This window comes from Carcharhinus amblyrhynchos, chromosome 23 (assembly GCF_965287045.1).
Source record: "Carcharhinus amblyrhynchos chromosome 23, sCarAmb.v2.hapA, whole genome shotgun sequence".
Taxonomy (NCBI): domain Eukaryota; kingdom Metazoa; phylum Chordata; class Chondrichthyes; order Carcharhiniformes; family Carcharhinidae; genus Carcharhinus; species Carcharhinus amblyrhynchos.
In genome coordinates, this window is record NC_137346.1 from 31,357,773 (window position 1) to 31,376,734 (window position 18,962).

General features: G+C 43.2%; 1 protein-coding gene across 1 annotated transcript in view; it reads right to left on the reverse strand.

Moving 5' to 3' along the window:
• Nucleotides 1–6,789, reverse strand: part of slc5a2 (solute carrier family 5 member 2) — a 40,819-nt gene extending 34,030 nt beyond the window's left edge. Inside the window, exon 1 of the mRNA XM_080210934.1 lies at nucleotides 6,622–6,789. Coding sequence (XP_080067060.1) covers nucleotides 6,622–6,744 — 123 coding nt within the window. The 5' untranslated portion in view covers nucleotides 6,745–6,789. The remainder of the gene's footprint in view (nucleotides 1–6,621) is intronic.
• Nucleotides 6,790–18,962: the final 12,173 nt, after the last annotated feature.

Consider the following 18,962-nt stretch of genomic DNA (forward strand, 5'->3'; position numbering starts at 1 on the left):
GCCCCTCCTCAGGAGTTAGGCCTCCCACCCCGGTAGACCCCCCCACAGGCTGCCCCAGTCGCTGCCCTCCCTTCATTCCAGGCTGATTGCCATGCAGAGTGGCAGCAGGTTCCCCCCACTCCTTCCAATCATCTCTAGGTCCTACTCATAATAGGTCCCAGCCCTGTGGCACTGCCTAATGCCCACTGGACAGTGCAAGGGTGTCCCCTGGGCATGGGCACTTTGCCCCTTGGGCAGTGCTGGGGGCATAAGCTGGCACTGCCAGGGTGTCCATGCCCAGGGAGCACCACGTCCCTTCCGCCCGACCCTCTGGGGAGGCCCCGATTGTCTCCCCTTTCATTGTGGCAGGGTCTACCGCTAGTTCCCCGAATGTGGGAAGCTACTCTTAACCCCGTCTCTGGCGAGGCGGGAGGTTCAATCGGACTGGTAAGTTCCTGATAATCACGTGCAAAACATATTAAAAAAAGATTCAAATGACTTAACTCTCTTCCTCCTGTTTCCAGCAAGGTTTGGTCTCTAACTGTTCTCCGGCTCTGGGAGAAGCGCGTGTGTTCCTGGCGCATGTGCAAATCCCGGAAAAAGGCCGATGACGCGATTCTCCCGACTGGACGCACCAGAAAAGTTGCGGGTTGCAATTGGAGAATCAGGCCCCATGCCTCCAGAACATTACCCTGGATTACTTGTCCAGTGACATTAGCATTACCCCACCATGCTATGAAACTTTGCATTGTAATTCACAGGACATTAAAACAACCATCTTAAGTTGATGGGGTTGCAACATTTTAGCTCCTTTCACAAGAATTATAGAATATAAGGACCAGGGCAGCTCGGTTGCACAGTGGTTAGCTCTTCTGCCTCCTCAGCGCCAGAGACCCAATATAATAGCAATATAGTACCAGTGGGCAGCATGATGGCACAGCTGCATCACAGTGCCAGGAACATGGGTTCGATCCTCGGCTTGGGTCACTGTCTGTGTGGAGTTTACACGTTCTCCCCATGTATGCATGGGTTTCCTCCCAAAGTCTGAAAGACATGGGGCATTGACCCGAACAGACATCCAAATATGGTGACTAGGGGAATTTCACAGTAACTTCATTGCAGTGTTACTTGTGACTAATAAATACATTCGATTCTTGGCCTCAGGTCACTGTGCGGAGTCTGCATGCTTTTTCTGGGTCTGCGTGGGTTTTTTCTGGGTGCTCCGGTTTCCTTCCACAGTCTGAAAGCCATGCTGGTTAGATGCATTGGCCATGCTAAATTCTCCATCAGTGTACCCGAAGTGCGGTGACTAGGGGATTTTCACAGAAATGTCACTGCAGTGTTAACGTAAGCCTACCTGTGACACTAATATAAAACTTTAGACTTAGGAGACAATACTGATCCTAAATAATAAGACCTCTGCTAGAGTATTGTGTGTGATGTGGAGCTCCACATTACAAGAAGAATATTGAGGCTGTAGAAAGATAATGACATTGATTCACTAGAATGGTGTCCGCCATGAAGAAATACATTTAAGTGGAAAACCTGATCCTGAATTTTAATCAGCGGGGCTGGGTAGGATTTGATTTACGTTCCCATGTTATGCGCCAATGAATTTTATTCTTGATTGAAATCATTGGGATGAGGTGGGCAAGAAATGTAGGTTCCAGGACAGTTTGTCCATCTGTAGTCCTTGGCAGAAAGCACAACTTTTAATCAATCTAAATCTGTTGTATCAGGGCATCTGAGAAGTACTATGAGGACACAATGCCCACTTTATGGGCAATGTGGGCAGCCTGCATTTGAATTAAGGTCATCATAAAGACAGCAAAGAAGCCAGATCCAGGTCCACTAGAATATCACCATTAGTTTCCAGGTAGCTGTATTTTTTAAAAACCTTTCCTATATTTAAGTCTTACATATCCTCTCTCTGTTCTAATGTTAGCCCCCTGGCAATATGAAAGCATTCTGGAAGAAGGAATCAGATACTTCCATTTACTTAACCTTCTAATAGCCCTGTGCAGATCACATGAACACACATTGCTGGCTTCTTTCCAAAATGATGATCGGTTCCAGTCAGTGAACTAGCAGAGTAAACAAGGTCTTTCATGCAATGTTCCTCTTTAATTTTTTGCTTACACTGTCAATTGTGCTAAATGACTATGCAATTAAAATTCCTCAGTGATTTTCCCTTGTAATTATGTGTAAGGCCTTTGACATCTTCCGCTCTGTAAACTTCCAAAGGGTCAGAAAAAATATTCTGAAATGTAGTTTGAGAGATCAATGACCTTACTCTTAAATTAACCATGTCCGTCCCCGTTCAGTAAGGAATTTGATTGTTGACCCTTACACTGCATGCAGGTTTCTGGAAACTTCTGGAGGAATCAGTTTTCTTCCCTTTCAGTTGAACAATTGTGTTTTTGAAGTAAATATTAATATGACACTCATAATTTCACATAAGCATTAAGAGAACATTTAGTCCCACCTGGTTCCCTTGTAGAGTCATAGGGTGGGAATTTTTCCATCACTTCGCCAGGACTACAGGAATCGTAGCGGGTGGGACACGGACTATGCAAATATCCGTTGACCTGGGATGGAAATTTCTGGCCTCAGGGTGAGTGCAGCCGGAAAATCCCACCCACAGGATCATAGAGTCACACAGATATACAGCATGAAGCAGGCCCTTTGGCCCAACTCATCCATGCCGATCAGGTTTCCTAAACTGAACTAGTCCCATTTGCTTGCGTTTAGCCCACATCCCTCTAGACCTTTCCCATCCATGTACCTGCCCAAATGTCTTTTCAATGTTGTAATTGCACCCGCCTCTACCACCTCCTCTGGCAGTTCATTACATACACCCACCACCTTCTGTGTGAAAAAGCTGCCGCTTTTAAATATTTCTCCACTCATCTTAAAATGATGCCCTCTAGTTTTGGACTTGCCTTTCCAGGGGAAAAGATCTTGGCTATTCACCTTATCTATGCCCTTCATGACTTTATAAATCTCAATAAGGTCACCCTTCATCCTCCTACGCTACAGGGAAAAAAAGTCCAGCCTATTCAGCCTCTCCTTATAATTCAAACCTTCCAGTCCTGGTAACATCCTTGTAAATCTTTTTTTGTAGTTATTGAAGAGGATCTTTTCCTCTACTTTGCTGTGAATGTAAATTACTTAGTCCAGGTTTCAATCTAGGCTAATACTCCATGTATGATTAAGGGATTGTTGGAGGTACTCTCTGTTCCTTTCAAGATTCAAATAAGGCCCTGTTTTCAGGATTTACACTGCAGTTTAGCATTAATGTGAAATGGAAATTTGCATGTAAATTTAATAAATGTAAGCATAAAAAAAGTTGAAGTTTATTTATTAGTCACAAGTAGGCTTACATTAACACTTCAATGAAGTTACTGTGAAATTCCCCTAGTCGTCACAGTCTGGCTCCTACTTAGGTCAATGCACATCTTTCAGACTGTGGGGGGAAACCAGAGCACCCCGAGGAAAGCTATGCAGACACGGGGAGAACGTGCAAACTCCACACAGACAGCGATCCAAGCCAGGAATCAAACCCAGGCAAGGCAGCAGTGCGAACCACTGTGCCACTGCGCTGCCTACCATGTAGCTTGAAGTGTTTTGCAGAAACCTTCCCAAATCACCCCCGCCATTTTCTCTCCTCTTGGGGGTGCTGATGTTATAGCGGTAGATTTCAATGATTTGGCTGGCATATGGTGGATCACTCAATTAGCCATTTTTCACAGGCGATTCAATGAGCTTCATGTTTTTGCTACCGAGGTGAGTATTTTGAATCCGAAAATTCCCCAACTTGGCAGACCTGCCTTAAATTTTTACTCCAAGGAGGTTGGCATAAGATAGCATTGGATCCGCCAAGCCTGGAAACAGATTGTAGGCAGCCATGGAGAAGGTGAATGTCAAGAGAGCCTGGTTAGAAGGCTCCCTCAGTTCTCTGGGACCTCAGTCCAGTTGTATAAAAGGTTATAAGGCCCTTTAATCCTCATCCCTCACAACACCTAACCACACGCATCTACCATGCCCCTTTCTACTTCCATATCTACTCATGCCGCCTCCATGCCCACCTCGCCACCTCATACCTCCATACACCTCTATAGGAAATCACCCAGTGTTCACTCTGGGCAGATCTCAGGAGCTATGTGGAAGTAAATAAATATAAGCTTCTAACAATCGTACGCACCTCTCACTCAGAACACTTGCTACTGAGAAAAACACACCCATTCATAAACTCCATTTAAAGTGTTTATAACAAGTGTTCAATCTGTTCTATAAAAAAGTTGTCCACTTACCACATCCAAGACAGATAGTCATTTACTAGCATCCCAAAACTTTCATTAGTGCATTTGTAATTTTTGAAACTCAACCAAGCATTCATAAATACCTCAGCTGTGCTATCAAGAAATGGTTGAATCCTTCAAAGATTATGGGCCTTGACAAAATCCAGTTGTAGTACTGAAGACTTATGCTCCAAAACTGGCAGTACTACTGGCTGAGGTGTTGCTCAGTGGATTGTGGAAAATTGTTAAGGTATGTCCTGTACGCAAAATTGAGGACAAATCAAATCAACTCATTACTGCCCATTAGTCTACTCCTCATTATCAACAAAGTGATGGAAACACCTTCAGTGCTTATCTAGTGGAACTTAGCATAAACCTGCTTAGTGATATTCAGTTTGAATTTCTGAGGGTCACTCAGCTGTTGACCTCACTACAACCTTGTTCCAATCGTGGATCAACGTACTGATTTCCAGAATAGAAGTGAGAGTGACTGCCCTTGATATTAAGGCAGTGTATAACCAGTGTGGCATTAAAAAACCCTAGCAAAATGAAAATCAATGGGAATTAGGAGGGAAGACTCCCCTGGTGAGAGTCATTGGTAGCACAAAAGAAAATGGCTCCAGTGGTTGGAGGCCAATCAGCTTAGCCTCAAGACATTGCTGCAGGAGCTCGCCAGGGCTGTGTCCGGGGCTCAACCATATTCAGCTTTGTTTTTCCGGTCATTCTCGGGATATTGGTATTGAAAGGCCAGCATTTGTTGCATTTCGTAATTGCTCTTGAGGAGGTCATCAAGGACCTTCCTTCCACCATAAGCTCAGATATGGGGATGTTTTGATGATTACCGAGCATTCAGTCCCATTCTCCATGACTGATCAGATTCTGGAGCAGTATCTGAATGTATGCATGACTGGGACAGCAATTAGACTTGGGCTAATTGATAGCAACTAACATCTTTGCCACACAACTGCCAGGCAATGATCATCTCCAACAGGAGAGAATCTTAACATCTCCTCTTGACATTCACTGGCATTACCATTGCTCAATCCTCACCATCAACATTCATTGACCAGAAGCTGGACTGGAGCAGCCATATAAATGCTGTGGCTCCAAGACCAGGGTCAGAAGCTGGCAAGTCAGTAATAAGTTATACACCTCTTGGCTCCTCAGAGCCTGTCCACAATCTATAAGACACAAATCAGGAGTGTCAAGCATACGTAACCCAGGATGGAGCAATAGAACTATTGTGTAGATTGGTGCTACCACACCCTATATAGATCAGAGAGTCCCTACTCTAAATGAAGCATTGTAACTATACCCCAAAATAGGCATTGGGACTGTACCCAAGTCTGGATTCAGTACTCGGTAGGAGGCGGTATATGGAGCAATGAATATGCACCCAGTGTGAGCAGTGGGTTTAGACTTAGTACTGGGCTTTGTAACTGAACTCTGTTTTGGGTCAGTGGGACTGTACCACAAGTTGGAGCAATCTGACTATATTCACTATGGGTCAATAAATCTGTACCCTAGTAAAGAGCAATGTGACTAAATCCCATATATCCCTACAAGGAGGAATGTATATGTACCCCTGTACCCAGTACAATGATACCCAGTATGGGACAGTGAGTCCGTACTCCAGAATGAAGAAGTTGAGTCTTTATCCAGAATGGGGCAATACAACTTTATTCAGTATGGAGCAGTAAGTCTGTATCCCAGCACTGGAGGTAGCAACTCCACTCAGCATGGGGCAGTAAGTCTCAACCCATTATGGGGCAGCAAGACCGTAGCTACTGATGAACAGCATCACACTATATAGAATCCCTACAGTGCAGGAGGCCATTCAGCCCATTGAGCCTGTACCGACAACAATCCCATCCTGGTCCTATCTCTGTGACCACATGGATCCACTGTGCTTCTCCTCCTGACACTAAGGGGCAATTTATCATGGCCAATCAACCTAACCTGCACATGTTTGAACTGTGGGAGGAAGCCGGAGCACCTCGAGGAAACTCACACAGATACTTGAAGAACATGCAAACTCCACACAGACAGTGACTCGAGGCCAGAATTGAACCCAGGTCCCTGGTACTGTGAGACAGTGCTAGCCACTGTGTCACCACGTTGCCCCACGATCAGGACAGTACGAAACAGAAATGGGGATAATACGCCATTCCAATAAAAGCATTTCAATATAATATGACTGATTCGGGTAAATGAAGTAACTGTGTTCAAAAAGAATCACAGTCATAGAATTGTCACAGTGCAGAAGGAGGCCATTGGGCCCATCATGTCTGCACCAGCTCTCTGAACATAACACCAATAACATGAGGGAATGAACACTTACCCATAGTCCTACACCGATAACCAAAATAAAGTACAAGGCAATCACACTGATGTCTGCAGCATTGTTGATGGCCACAATTTGGGATGGAGACGTGGCTGATGTTGGAGTTGCAGATGCCTTCATGTCTGCTTGGTATGATGAGAGAGGGAATAACTAGTGTGAAAGAGGCTAAGATAGCATCTGAGTATGAGGGACTTGCCTATTAATATGGGACAGGTAAGTAATGATTGAACTAATCATGTTTAATAGGTTACTGAGTGCTGACACCATGACCCACTTAGGAGTCTTTTCAACAATTAATTTAGCAATGGATTCTACCAAATAATATTAATTGATAAATATGGTTCCTGTGCGGTACTGAGATTCACGGATCAGAACGAGCCCACATCCTTGGTGACTAAGATGATATCATGTGATATGATATTAAGTGCAATATATATCTTCACTAAGTGAGCTTGGGTAGCAGGGGTTCATAAGAACATAAGAACATAAGAAATAGGAGCAGGAGTAGGCCATCTAGCCCTTTGAGCCTGCCCCGCCATTCAATAAGATCATGGCTGATCTGTCGTGTCTCAGTTCCACATTCCCGCCCTCTCCCCATAACCCTTAATCCCCTCTCTTATCAAAAACCCATCAACCTGCATCTTAAAAATATTTAGCGAGGCAGCCTCCACCACTTCAACGGGCAGAGAATTCCAGAGATTCACCACCCTTTGAGTGAAGAAGTTCCTCCTCAACTCCGTTCTAAACCGCCCCCCCCTTTATCTTGAGGCTGTGCCCCCTAGTCCTACTGTCCTTTCTGAGCGGGAAGAGTCTCTCCACCTCTATCCTATCCATCCCATTCTAATGTGTTCACTTATTTCTGTATGCTAGGTACCCGGACATATAGAACAGCATATTTTCCCCAGCTATTGGAAAATAAAGAGTCAGAGGATCTCTCTTGGGGAGTAATCATCTACATTCTATAAGTTCTCCAGAATGTGGTAATCTAAGGATCCCCTCCAACAGGACTTCATGTAATACAAAATCCCAAAACCCGCAGACACAAATATTGCAAATAGACAGTCCAAACCTTAATGCATGGAGGCAAGCTATGCTGTTGGGGACGATCTTCAAAGAATGCCAGTATCAAAACCAAACCAAATCTATATAAGGACACCAGGACGTGATCACAATAACAGCGCAAGATGGTTACTATCAGACAACTCAATTGAAGAAGTTGGGAGACCATCATAACAGATGACCTCAGAGAATAGCTATCATAAATCATAAAAACATAAGAACTAGGAGCAGGAGTAGCACACCTGGCCCCTTGAGCCTGCTCCGCTATTCAATAGTATCATGGCTGATCTTTTCATGGACTCAGCTTCATTTACCCGCCTGCTCACCATAACCCTGAATTCCTTTACTACTCAAAAATTGATATATCTTTGTCTTAAAAACATTCAATGAGGTAGCCTCAACTGCTTCACAAAGCAGAGAATTCTTTAGATTCACAACCCTTTGGGTGAAGAAGTTCTTCCTCAACTCAGCCCTAAATCTGCTCCCCCCTATCTTGAGGCTATGTTCCCGAGTTCTAGTTTCACCTGCCAGTGGAAACAACCTAACTGCTTCTATCTTACCTATTCCCTTCATAATCTTACATGTTTCTTTAAGATCCCTCCTCATTCTTCTGAATTCCAATGAGTAGTCCCAATGAGTATATCATACAGACAACATCGCCAACAGCCAAGGAGAAATGAACTTGTTACATGTATATCAGTCTGGGGTCCAGAGATGTCTCACCTGAATGGGGTCCATTGTTATGGTTGCTGAAACAACATCAACAATGAATAGGTTTGTCTGGACCAAAGCATGGAACTGACTAAAGAGACTAAAGGGTGCTAAGCACTGACCATCCAGCAGGATGAACCTAGGAAATATATTCACCGCTCAGCAGAATATCTTTGGGAAATGTGTTTAATTATTTTTGATAAGATTTGTAGTAAAAAGACCAAGACCATAGGATCTGTCACTGCAGTCATGAAGGACGGTCAGCAATGGTCAGTCTGAGTTGTAGACCTACAACTTTCAATGTAAGTACCAACTGTATGAGGAGTTGTAAATTATCAATCAAACTGAGGTGTTGATTGTTAACTTATAACTTAAGAGCTGAGGTTTAAAGATAATTCATGAGTAACAAGTAAATCCTGAGGGGGTTTGTGTTGAATTGAGTAAACTTTGGGCAGATACGTGGAGTTTTGCCTGTGGTTTCTCGAAGTTGAAGTTAAAGGTTTATTTATTAGTCAAAAGTAAGGCTTACATTAACAATAGGATGAAATTACTGTGAAATTCCCCTAGTCGCCACATTCTGGCACCTGTTCAGGTCAATGCACCTAACCAGCACGTCTTTCAGACTGTGGGAGGGAAGTGGAGCACCCAGAGGGAACCCACACAAACAAGGGAGAACTTGCAAACTTCACACAGACAGCGACCCAAGCTAGGAATTGAACCCGGGTCCCTGGCGCTACGAGGCAGCAATACTAACCACTGTGTCACTGTGTCAGTGGAGGCATTTAATAATAAGTCATTTTTTTGTATGTTCATGGGAAGCTAAGGTTGGATCATGGAAAGATTTAAATCAGGTTAACTTGTCAAGTATTGTGAGGCATCATTTAAAACTCTTGTGTTAGGGCATTAGGAGTGTTTTAATAAACAAGCTTGTGGTTGAGCCAAAACACTGTGTCCATGTAAGTTTGTCCTTTATAAAATCCTGAAGGCAAGAACCAGCAGTAAAGGGTAAATGGGAGAATGCACCTCTTACAAAGTGTTGTTAGACATTTTAAGAAACAGGATCATGCATCAGCCATATCTCACTTTGAGTCAGAAGGTTGTGGGTTCAAGGTCCGCTTAACAATATGAGTACAACCATCAAGGCTGATAAACCAGTGCAGAACTGAGAGAGTGTTACATTGTCAGAGGTACCAACTTGCAGATGAGACATTAAACTCAGGCCCCATCTGCCCTCTCTGGGGGATCATTTCGAAGAAGAGCAGGGGAGTTGTCGCAGTGTTCTGGCCAATAATTATCCCTCAATCAATGTCACAAAAACAGATAAACTGGTCACTGACACATTTCTGAGGGAGCTTGCTGCGTGTTAATTAGTCACTGTATTTCTTGTGTTTCAAAAGTAATGCGTTGGTTGTAAAAATGCTTTGGAGCATCAAGCAGTTATGAAAGACATTTCATAAATGCAAATCTTTTTTCCTTTAGAAAGAGGGAATTGAAAGGCCATTCACAAAGAGATGGGTTGGAATTCAATGGTATAGACTGCCCAAGTTTCTGAATTGTCCAATAGATACACAACATTTAACAATGTGAAGTGAAGATGATACCATGGAAAAGGGAAGAAGGGGACAGTGTAAAGCACGTGGACATTAAATTTAAAGTTTACTTGTTAGTGTCACAAGTAGGCTGACATTAAGACTGCAATGAAATTACTGTAAATTCCCATAGTTGCCACACTCTGGCAAGGGAGTGCAATTTGGTGGGAAGACCAAAAATCTTTTCTTTGCTGCAGTGAGTTCCCCATTGACCTTCCATTGGTGTGCACCGTGATAGATTGGGAAACTCACTGGAGGCCAACGTCAAAGGGGTTTGCGCCCCACTGTTGTTTGCCTGATTCTCCACGGTGCCAACAGGAAAAAACACCGATGTTTGAGAAGGAAGCTACCAGCGTTCCTGGACTCAGAACACCACATTAGTAGTTTTGGAGTTGGGGGGCGTGGTGTCTGGAGGGTGGGTTAGGATGAGCATCTGCAGGTGGATCTTCCAGATTCAGTGTCCTGGAGGGCAGTGGAGTACATCTTCTGATCTCAGAGTGCACCCAGAAATCTGCACAAAGAGTAGTAGGAGATTCCACTATTAAGAAAATTTCTTGCAGTTGTGACAGGGAGGCTCTGAATAGTGTGTTGCCTTCCTGTTGCCAGGCTGAAGGATATCTTTAAACAAATGCAAACATTTCAGTCGAGAGGGAGAGAAAGTAAATGCTGTGGGCCAATGTTGGAACCCTTTGATGTAAAATGTATTCAAGTCCTTATAACAGGAGGTCAAGCAGTAAGACATCAAGCTGATAATTTCTGGATGCTACCTGTACAACAGACTGCCGAGATTAGTAAGAGGAAGATTATAAATGTGACGTGTAGTGAAGGGCTGGTGCAGCATGGAGGGCAGTGGAATATCTTTTGGAACGAGGGAAAGCCAAGTGACAGCCACCCTGGCACAAGCGCCATTTCGGAGGGAACAAACAAACCTCCTGAACATCTTCACAAATAGAAGTTCTGAACAAAAAACTCAAGCTAAGTTTTATACAAAACCCGATGGGTATTGATTACAATTGACGGTTGGTTAATCCCTGTAGTGAAACTTCATCGATCTGGCTCAGTTGTTTCGTTTCACAATGCACGGTGCCTCATGCTTTATATCAGTGCATACAATATATACCTCACTTTTCACAATTACCTAATGGTGCTGACACTGCTGCTTTAAATCAGATTGGCTCCACTGCACAATGTGATAGAACTGCAGAGAGTGATGTACTTTTAATTAATTAAAAAAAAACTTGTGTGGGTTGAAGCTTAAAACAAAATTTAGCATTCTGACAAGCTCTGCTGCAGCTTTTCATAGATAATCCTGATTATCAATGGGTTAATATAAAAGTTTTTGTTCAGAATAAACTCAATTACAAAATCTTCTGTCTTGTTGAATAGGAACTGAGCAGTTACTGTGACTGGAACGCTCACCGTCATCAAATTCACACCACCTATTATAAGATGATGAGGAGGATAGATAGAGTGGACGTTCAGAGACTATTTCCTAGGTTGGATGTAGCTGTTACTAGGGGCATAACTTTAAGATTCATGGTGGGAGATATAGGAGGGATGTCCGAGGTAGATTCTTTATTTAGAGAGTAATTGGGGTGTGGAATGCACTGCCTGCTGTGACAGTGGTGTCGGACACTTTAGGAACTTTCAAGCGGTTATTGGATAGGCACATGGAGCACATCAGAATGATAGGGAGTGGGGTAGCTTGATCTTGGGTTCGGACGTAGCTCGGCACAACATCGAGGGCCAAAGGGCCTGTACTGTTCTATGTTCTATCTGACAGTCTGCAAACCTTAGCCAGAATCTTACGTTGCTCAGGCGGGTGTGCTCCTCATCCAAAAGTACGTGGAAACACATGAGAAGATGTTGGGCCCGCAGCTCAAGGTTATCCCAAGGTTGTGCAACATTTTGGTTGGTGGATGTGGCCGAGAGTCGGTGCAAGCAATTTAATCCATTAAGGAGGCACTTGGATACAATTTTACGTGGCTCATCTACTTGTCTGGTTGGCTGATGTCAGCTGAAACCACGATCGAGGGCGGGATGAGATGTTTGGGCTGAAATAAAATTTACGAAGGTGTCTGGGGCAATGAGGTTTCTGTTTGACTGTGCTGCCTGGACATTATGTGCAAAGCTTTCCCTTCGCAAATTATTTTTTACAGGTCAGCAGTTCCCTGTGACAGCTCTGTAGTTACTATCGTCCTCAGGGAGCACATTAGAAATGTCAGTCTGCACTCTCCCTGTTCTCCAAACCTGCCGTATTCTCACCCACTCCAGCAGCACTGAGCATTTTCCAGCACACAATAAACGCAGGCAGCTCATTAATTGGCTGGCTAGCGTGAAATCGCGTCCTGGTGTTGACTGCAGCTGGAAACGTGCTTTGCAGTCACGTCTGGGCCCACCAACTGCGTAAGCCCGATGGCTGAAAGATTCAGGTCCGTGATGTACAAGGCACCAATTTACCATACTGGCATCTTTATAAAAATATTAACAAAAACAAGACTTTGGTTGGAAAAAAATATTGAATTTTTGACTGAACGTGCATGGCATTTTATTTCAATTTGTATAGTTTTTCTCTAATAATGACTTTACAATCTTTAGATATATGGGGTAGCCAGATTATTGAATGGTGGACAGAGAGGGGAGAGGGGCAAATTCATCGGGAGGTCCAAAAATGAGTTTGACATGAATTTTGTGCGCTAACATCCACTGGTGCCCACCATGACAGATCAGGAAACCTGCTGGTGACTGGCATGGAGCTGATTTGCATCTCACTAACAGGATGCAGATGAAAGCCCAATCGGTATTCCTTTCCCTCCCCCACAAACCCACACCCCCCCATGCCCAATTCTCAGCAATGCCAATGGGAAAACATACTGGTCCAGAACATGTCTGGAACAACATGGCAAGCAGAAGTCAGGACTTACATGTAAAATGCCTGTGATTGCCACTGGAGTGCTGGATGGAGGCCGTCAACAACCCTGGAACACCATAGCAGTGGGTGGGAAGATCAGGTGGACTTTCCAGCTTTCACCCTCAGAGTGTTCCGGGAGATCCATCTTCTTTCTCCAACATTGGAGAATCCCTACAGTGCATAATGAGACCTTTCAGCCCATCAAGTCTGCAGCAGTAACAATTCCACCCAGGCCCTAGCCCCGTAACCCCATTCATTTACCCTGCCCATCGCCCTGATACTAAGGGGCAATTTAGCACGGCCAGTCAACCTAACCCATATATCTTTGGAGGTGGGAGGAAACCGGAGCACCTGGCGGAAACTCACACAGACATGGGGAGAACATGCAAACTCCACACAGACAGTCATCCAAGGCTGGAATTGAACCCTAGTTCACAAGGGGTGCCTAGTGCTGTGGGGCAGAAGAGCTAACCACTGTGCCACCATGCTGTGACTATGGGTGCCTTTTAAATATGGCACCCAGATATGATGGCGAGTGAACGCAATAAAGCCCATCCTGCCGCAGAATACGCATTTGAACCCCTAGATGCATAATTAATAAGGTCAAGGCTGGACGATATGGCATGGTTTCCCACTGGCATCCGCAGCAGGAAGCACTCCCCATCTCCACCTCCGCTACAGGACTTAGTCCCAGATGGGAGAATTCCAGCTGGGGTACTGAGTTATGGGGGACTCATTGCACATTTGTAATGCAGAATGTTGCCTTCAAGAGTGTTCAGGAAATGGAACCTATTCCTTACATAATTAGTCAAACTTCAGCCAACTAATGAAGGGACAGATAGAATGTGAAAGTTGAGACAGGCTGCAAAATCAATGCTGAGGTTAGCTGAATTACTGAAAGGGTTGAGGACACTGGTCAGCTGATTGATGAGTTGCTCAAGATCATTCAGGATAGCAATAGACTCAGGATTTGTTCAGTCAAAGAGAAGCAGAGCCCACTGGTGATGGGGGACAACAAAGCCACTAAGAATGTTGATTATAGCAGATAGAAAGAACTGGTGGATTTGATTTTGTTTTTGTTGAATTGTTCTGGAAGGTAATTAAAGTTACATGACAGGAGAAGAATCTGGTGAGCTAACATTCATGCAGTGTTAACCCCAGGAGGCTGAAGTTAAATAATTCAAGGGAGCTGAGGTAAGCACTCAGGATATGTAATCATGGCCACATCTTCTTTTAATCAGATATTGGGATTAGAAAGTATATGAAGAAAGTTGAAAGAGATAAAACAATAGTTGATGTTGGCATCACTCAAGAAAGAAAAGGTTAAACTTGAAGAAGTGTAGTATGTAGCTAAAAGAAAATTAGGAAATGTAGCAGATATGTCTTGGGATGTTCCAAAGATTGCAGTAAATTCTAAATCTTCACTGTGTACTTTCTTACTGCACTTTAGTTAATTTATTGCAGATAATTCTGTTCAACATTCTGGATTTGTGTACTTACATTATTAACGATACAGTTCAGTACATTCATTTTGGTCATCTTCACTTTACCCGGTTAGGAAAACCTTTACATTGACTCGACAACTCATCACATCCTCATGATGTCTTCAAATTCATTGAATTCCTTTTTAAGTGCAGTCACTATTGTCACGTGGCCAGGCCTGTTCACCAGGTTTACACAATCAGAGGCCATAAAGTGTAAATTGGATGAATCGTTAGTTATGAAAGTTTGTTGATGATGCCAACTTTATTATAGCATAGCACTCTAAGGAAAAGTTAAGAAGCTTGGCAAGTCACTGCAGTGCATATGGCACATACTGTTGCTGTTGTGCATTACTGGTGGAGGGAGTGAATGTTTTAAGGTTGTAGATGGGGTGCTGATCAAGTGGACTGCTTTGTGTTTGATGGTGTCAATCTTCTTGAGTGTTGCTAAAGCTGCACTCATCTAGAAAATGAGAGTCCTGACTTGTGCTTTTAGATGGGTGGAAAGGCTTTGGGAAGTCAGAAGTTGAGTCATTTGCCGTATATAAAATATTCAACATTTTGCTTGTTCTTTTAACCGCAGGACTTATGCGGCTGGTCCAGTTAGGGTTCTGGTCAGTGGTGGCCCAAGGATATTGATTTCACCAAAAGTTAAGCCATTGACTGTCAAAGGAAACAGGTTATACTTTCTTGTTTAAAATAGTCGCTGCCTGGCATTAAGCAAATATTATTTGTATAGGCATTTAAGGGGAAGCTAGACAAGCATATGAGAGAGAACAGGATAGAGCGTTTTGATGATAGATTTAGGTAAGAAAAAATACAAGGGGGTTTGAGTACAGCCTAAAAATTGTGATGGACCGGTTGTGTCAAATTGCCTGTTTCTGTGCTATTTATCCAATACAATCCTATGTATGCCAATAATTAGCGCAAACTTAATGTTCTTCATGTCTTGTTGCATGTAAGCACAAATTACATTTTTTAGTAGTTGTAAATTGATCGGAACACTGTGTAAACATTAGCAATTCCCACCTTATGTTGGATGGTAGGTCATTGAAGAAGCAGCTGAAGATGGTTAATCTCCAAAAACTGGAACTACACTGAAGAACTCCTGTAACAATATCCTGGGGCTGAGATGATTGGCTTCCAGCAACCACAACCATCTTCCTTTGTACTGGCTATGATTCCAACCAATGGAGAGATTTCTTCTTCATTCCCTTTGGCTTCAATGTTATTAGAGGTCCTTGACGCCACACTCAGTCATACCCTGCCTTGATGTTGAGACCAATTACTCTCACCCTACCTCTGGTATTCTGTTTCTTGGCCCATATTTGGAGCAAGGTTGAAATGAGGTCTGGAGCTGAGTGGTCCTTACAGAGCGCGAACAAGGCAAGCATCAGTGAGCAGATTATTTGTGAGTGCCATTGATAGTGCTGTTGATAACTTGTTTCTGCTCAAGATTGAATGTAGGCTGACGGGGAGTAATTGGCCAGTTAATCTGTTTAAGCAGTATTGATATTGAGAGAAATGTTGGCTGGGACACTTAGAAAGCTTTCCATTCATTTTCCAAGTGTCATGGGATCATTTACATCAGTGTTGTTCAATACATTAGTCACTTCTGACTCATTGCATTTATGGTTTGTAAAAAAAAGTAATAGATTCCATTGTTGGGTATGTGATCTCAATACAAGTATCCACATGGTGGATGCACATGTAATTCAACATTTTGGCATGTTTGTTGATAAAATAGTAAGACACAAAGCAAAGATTTCAAGTGATTTATTTTCTATGCTGCAGAATGATGGTAGATATTTGAGAAGTAAATAACCACTAAGTATATTTAGCTGTGTTGTGTGAATATACTTAAGGTGTTTTCTACTAAAATTAGTAAATGTACCTGAATAGTGTCACCATCTGTGCCTGATCAGTATTTTCTATAGGACAACATTATTTTACATCAACAGCACAGAAGAGTGTAATAAAAGATCAAAGAACAAAGAATAAAGAAAATTACAGCATAGGAATAGGCCCTTCGACCCTCCAAGCCTGCACCGACCATGCTGCCCGACTTAACTAAAACCCCCTACCCTTCTGGGGACCATATCCCTCTATTCCCACCCTATTCATGTACTTGTCAAGACCCCCTTTAAAAGTCACTACCGTATCCGCTTCCACTACCTCCCACAGCAACAAGTTCCAGGCACCCACTACTCTGTGTAAAAAATCTGCTTTGTACATCTCCTTTAAACCTTGCCCCTTGCACCTTTAACCTATGCCCCCTAGTAATTGACTCTTCCATCCTGGGAAAAAGCTTCTGACTATCCACTCTGTCCATGCCTCTCGTAATCTTATTGACTTCTATCAGGTTTCTCTTCAACCTCTGTCGCTCCAGTGAGAACAAACCAAGTTTCTCCATCCTCTCCTCATAGCTAATGCCCTCCATACCAGGCAACATCCTGGTAAATCTTTTCTGTACCCTCTCCAAAGCTTTCATATCCTTCTGGTAGTGTGGCGACCAGAATTGAACACTATATTCTAAGTATGGCATAACTAAGGTTCTATAACGTTGCAACATGACTTGCCAATTTTTAAACTCAGTACCCTGGCCGATAAAAGCAAGCATTCTGTATGCCTTCTTGACTACCTTCTCCGCCTCCCACTTTCAGTGACCTGTATACCTGTACATCCAGATCCCTTTGCCTATCGATACTCTCAAGGGTTCTGCCATTTACTGTATCTTTCCTATTTGTATTAGACCTTCCAAAATGCATTAGTTGGATAAATTCCCCCCTTTCATGATCTTTCCAAATGACCAGAAATTATAGAAGGAATTTACATTTATAAGACTACTCCCTTGTAACCAATTGATTTAAGAATCCAGATATCTGTTCTGCCACTCACTATATAGAATCCAGCCGATGTACTCTGAAGTCAAGCATAATCCTGTGTTAAAATTCTTCATATGAAATGGAGAATGGTGCATCTGTAATAGCAATAAAAGTGTTCAGCATCAGTGCTGTCAGTGTAGTTTTACCCTGTGCCTGAATTACACCAGGAAGCTGTAGCATCAGTCCAGTCACCCAAAATTACAAGCCATAGATCTGCTTGACTCCAACCAAAATACCATTAGGAGGCAATAAATGCCAATGCTATGGCTTTCCCCAAATGAAAATTTTACAAACTGTGCAATTTCCCATGTCTTCTAATCTACCCTCAATTGGAAAAATTGCCCTATATTGCTATGTATCTGTATATTTTGGCCATTCCACTGTCCACCCTTACACCACTTGTTCGACAATTTATAATTTTATAGCACTTAGTTGACCGTTTAGGTTTATTTAAATTATATTTCCCCATTACTCCTCCCATGTGTTGAGAGAGTAGGTAAGCTCCTATAACTGGCTTCCCTGTTAAAAAGTGCCTTTAATTAATTTACTAGGCCCCAAAACTTAGCTCTATTGTGCCAATCTTTTCTATGGTACATATGTTGGATTACCTCAGCAGTAGCCTGCAAGGACACTTCTGGTACAATCTATATAGGGTGATTCCCTTTTTCTGATGATGGTATTAATGCATTGACCGTGGTCAGAATTTAGCATAGGTGGGTTGTGTTGCCAATCAGCATGTAACATTGATTTGACGCCATTGCTGTCATTTTGGATATTGCAATGTTGCAACTAATGAATGTCCACATTAGCGGGAACAAGGAAGAAAGGGTCGAGAGCTTCACGTTTTAGGTGTCCAGATCAGCAACAACCTGTCCAGGTTCACCCCATGCCGACACTACAGTTAAAAAAGCCCACCAATGCTTCTATTTTCTCAGAAGACCAAGGAAATTTGGCACGTCATTCCGATAGAACACTGCAGTGCAGAAACAGGCCCCTTGGCCCATCGAGTCTTGCACCGACCACAATCCCACCCAGGCCTTATCCCCATATCCCTACACATTTACCCACTAAGCCCTCTAACTTACACATCCCAGGACGCTAAAGGGCAATTTTTAGCATGGCCAATCAACCTAACCCGCACATCTTTGGATCTCACCAACTTTTACAGATGCACCATAGAAAGCATTCTTTCTGGTTGTATCACAGTTTGGTATGGCTCCTGCTCTGCCTAAAACTGTAAGGAACTACAAAAGGTCGTGAATGTAGCCCAATCCATCACGCAAACCAGCCTCCCATCCATTGACTGTCTACACGTCCTGCTGCTTCAGCAAAGCAGCCAGGACCCATGCACCCCGGACTTCTGTCTTCCACCTTCTTCCGTTGGGAAAAAGATACATAACTCTGAAGTTATATACCAACCGACTCAAGAACAGCTTCTTCCCTGCTGCTGTCAGACTGTTAGACCATAAAACCATAAGATATAAGAGCAGAATTAGGCCACTCGGCCCATTGAGTCTGTTTTGCCATTCAATCATGGCTGATATTTTTCTCATCCCCATTCTCCTGCCTTTTCCCCATAACCGCTGATCCCCTTATTAATCAAGAACCTATCTATCTCTGCTTAGACACTCAATGACCTGGCCTCCATAGCCTTCTGTGGCAAAGAGTTCCACAGATTCATCACTCTCTTTTGAATGGACTT